The sequence below is a fragment of the Anoplopoma fimbria genome, chromosome 22 (assembly GCF_027596085.1).
Source record: "Anoplopoma fimbria isolate UVic2021 breed Golden Eagle Sablefish chromosome 22, Afim_UVic_2022, whole genome shotgun sequence".
Classification (NCBI taxonomy): domain Eukaryota; kingdom Metazoa; phylum Chordata; class Actinopteri; order Perciformes; family Anoplopomatidae; genus Anoplopoma; species Anoplopoma fimbria.
Window position 1 is genome coordinate 6,384,287 of NC_072470.1, and position 3,365 is coordinate 6,387,651.

Genomic DNA, 3,365 nt, shown 5'->3' on the forward strand with positions numbered 1-3,365 from the left:
TATAGTCCTCGTAGATCATTTTTACGTTACAATTTGTCGTTTAACCATTCAATGTACTATCAAAAGCCTCAAAATGTCATTAAACATCAGTTTACTGAAAACAAAAAATGCAGATCTAACGTCTTTCTATTTAATGACATCCCACACACCCAAAAAGGGAGTTTGAAACTGCAAGATAACTGTGAGACAAAAGGTTAATATCACTGCTTATGTATCAAAGGAGTGCACGCGTTTCTCTCATGAATCCAGCATTTATAGCTTCAAGCCAATTTATCAGATAAGCAAAGAGAAGCACAATAAAAAAAGGAATCAACACAGGGACACAGAAGCCCAGAGGACAGAAAAAACACAACCAGTCATGAGTCACTTTATAAATTGCAGGCGATAGCGTGTTGGCAGGCAGTGAAAGGAAGCTGTGGAAATGTTTGCAGTTGGTACAAGTGCTCAGCAAATGAGTCCTATCATCTCTGTCAACACCTCAATATTGATTTTGTTTGTTTTCACCTTTAATCTGCAAGATTAGAGGGTTTGTGTTTGCCGCTAAAGTCGTATTACTCCGGTGTTTTCCCAGAGATTACTTGTCGATCGCACGAGGCAAATACATGCCCTTTGTTTGTTGATGAAGTACAAATATATTTGTCAGGAAAGACCTACTAGACTTTCATAAATGTATGTTGAATCATTGTTATATCAGTCAGTGACGAGGAGAAAAACAGACTTTTAAGTAAAGGAAATGTCACAGATTAGACCTTATACTTTGATGCGCTCTCTTATATATCTGCTTCTAAGAGGTAACTACAGTCCCGCAAGTATGGTTGCATTTTGACACAAATGTTGTATGTCTTTACAGCCACAAGACAGTCAATGGACACATCTTGCAGACACCATGCTGTAGTGTTTATACAGATTTGCTCCTCTTTACACATCCGCTCTGAACCACCGGGACAGTGCTTTGTACTGACTCAAAGAACTGAAGAAGAATAACTGTTAAGCGGCAGGGACAAAGAGAAGACACAGCATTAATGTCTCTGACCTCAGCCAATCACTTTTAAGTGCCGACTGTCAGTAAAGTCACTCAGATATTTACTCAATGCCACCACAGAGTGATGGTGATGTATGGAGAAATGCAGCTAAGGACTCAAGAGAACCATTCAAAAGTCCACGTAATGAACAATTTCACATTATGCTAGTAATGGGTACCGGGTTTCACTTAACTCTTAACAACAACAACAACAAAACTAAATGGACTGTTTTCAATTTCCCCTAAATGTCACTGGATGTTGGCAAAGAGAAAATTGGTTTCATTTGGGATTAATTGGGCTTGAAAATAATTCGGTTTAGTGTGTTTGCTTGATTGGCAGGTGGCTCAGCTTTTCGTTGCTGGTCTCTGCTTGTCAACCAGTCAAAGCAACGTAAAGTATTCAATGTATTATAATAGTAGGAAACACTGCCAGCTTTAGTCAATTTAATTTGCTTCAAGGCTTCTTCTTAAAAACACACAAACATCACATCATCATACTTAGGTAGCATGTTATAGTTCCAAGCTCAGAGATGAAAAAAAATAAAAAAGCATGATTGGTAGTTCGGCCTATATAACTTTCATAAAACATAATAACTAACAGCTATCTGACTCTATAAAGAGTTGGCCTCGTGGGGCCTGCTGTTGCCCTCTGAACAATGTGTTGAGGATACAGAGGCCAACTTTTCGATGCAATGTCAATACGCCAATAATGTCAACAAAGTCCACTTCCTGTTGCAATGCCAATGTCAATCTCTGTCCTGCCCTCATTCACAGCGGAGGGGAAACCGAAGCAAACTATTAGGATCGGTCAAAGCATTTGGCGAATGTCAATTTTTCCTGTTCCCTCTGGGGAGCAAGACTATGTAAAAAAGCAAAGTAAAGAATTAAACTGAATCTAACTCTTAATGAAATCCTCCCTGCACCCTGTTGATGAACACAGCCAGGGAGTTGTAGACTTAAAACTCAATGAACTTTGGAGTACATCCAACTTTAGAGGATGGACATGTAACGGGTATGACGTTGGGCATAATGAACAGCTCCCCTGAATGAGAAAAGTTGCAATAAACATTGTCAGACAACTTAAAGTGAGTCCCTGAAGAAGCTCTGGGATTTGCTGAACAACACAGCATCACCTCCAGTCTTCAATCTGGTGAGAAGAGATGTTTTCTGTCCAAGAGAAAAACACACACACACACACACTCTTTCCTGTTCCACAGCGCTGAATGCACAGTGCAAAGTCTAAATAAGGCCATGTGCTGTTTAATCATGCAGGGTTACTGGAGCCTGAACGGGTCTGCATACTGCATTAGACTTGATTTTTTTTTCTGCAGCATCTCCGCCACGCACGCCACACACACTCGTTTTTTCCCTCCTGCACGCACTGCCTCTGTAGTCAGTTTCTGTGCTAATAAGTTATCACCCCCCCACCAACCCCACCTTCCTCCCACTCTGCCCCCCCCCCCCCCCCCAAATCACACACACACCCCCTCCCCTCCCCTGAAGTGCACTCACTTGCTGCACAACTGCTATTGCAGAGAAACACCAGCAAGCAGCCGAACAGTGCAGCCTAGAGAGAAAAACACACACACACACACACACACACACACACACACACACACACACACACACTCCAGACAATGCAATAAAGTCTTGCACACACACACACACACACACACACACACACACACACACACACACACACCAAACTCACCAGTTGGGTTCTTGTTTTTCTTGAGGCTCCTGCCACAAAGACACTGCAGCATATGCGATCCTTTGCTGAAAATGTTGTTCCAAATAAACCGCATGGATTTGGCCGAGGAGGAGGAGGAAGAGGAGGAAGAGGAGGAGGAGGATGAGGAGGAGGAGGAGAGGCGCTCCGGATGCGGCAGCCTAAAATTCACCCACCGCATGGGGGCTGATCCGCCCCCCTGTCTGCATGCCAGCAGAGCCGGCCAGCTGTCGGGCTCAGTTCGGCGGTGCTTCTCCACCCCAATCTGCACCATAGACAAGAACAAGAGCTGGAAGCCCGGTTTCTCGCCCGGTTCCTCAACGAGCCCGGAGACCAGCAGCGGCACGTATTCCGCGTCGGAGTCGTCAACGCGCGGCAGGAGAAGCGCGACCGCCGCTGATGCGTTTTTCTCCGCGGTGTCCGCCTCCAGCTGCCCCCGGTGGTCCTCAGCGGCGGAGGAGGAAGAGGAGGATGAAGAAGAAGAAGAGGAGGAGGATAGGTCACTGCTGCTGCCGCCCGGCCGCCGCGGCAGCGTCAAAAACCCCCGAGCGCTCCTCTTCAAATGGCGTCGTCTGCCGCACGGCGCGGCGAGAGGAGGAGCGGCAGCGGCGGACA

The 3,365-nt window shown here is 45.6% G+C and overlaps 1 protein-coding gene across 1 annotated transcript in view; it reads right to left on the reverse strand.

Moving 5' to 3' along the window:
* Positions 1 to 2,835, reverse strand: part of LOC129111591 (fibroblast growth factor 14-like) — a 41,763-nt gene extending 38,928 nt beyond the window's left edge. The window contains exon 1 of the mRNA XM_054623595.1: positions 2,733 to 2,835. Coding sequence (XP_054479570.1) covers positions 2,733 to 2,826 — 94 coding nt within the window. The 5' untranslated portion in view covers positions 2,827 to 2,835. The remainder of the gene's footprint in view (positions 1 to 2,732) is intronic.
* Positions 2,836 to 3,365: the final 530 nt, after the last annotated feature.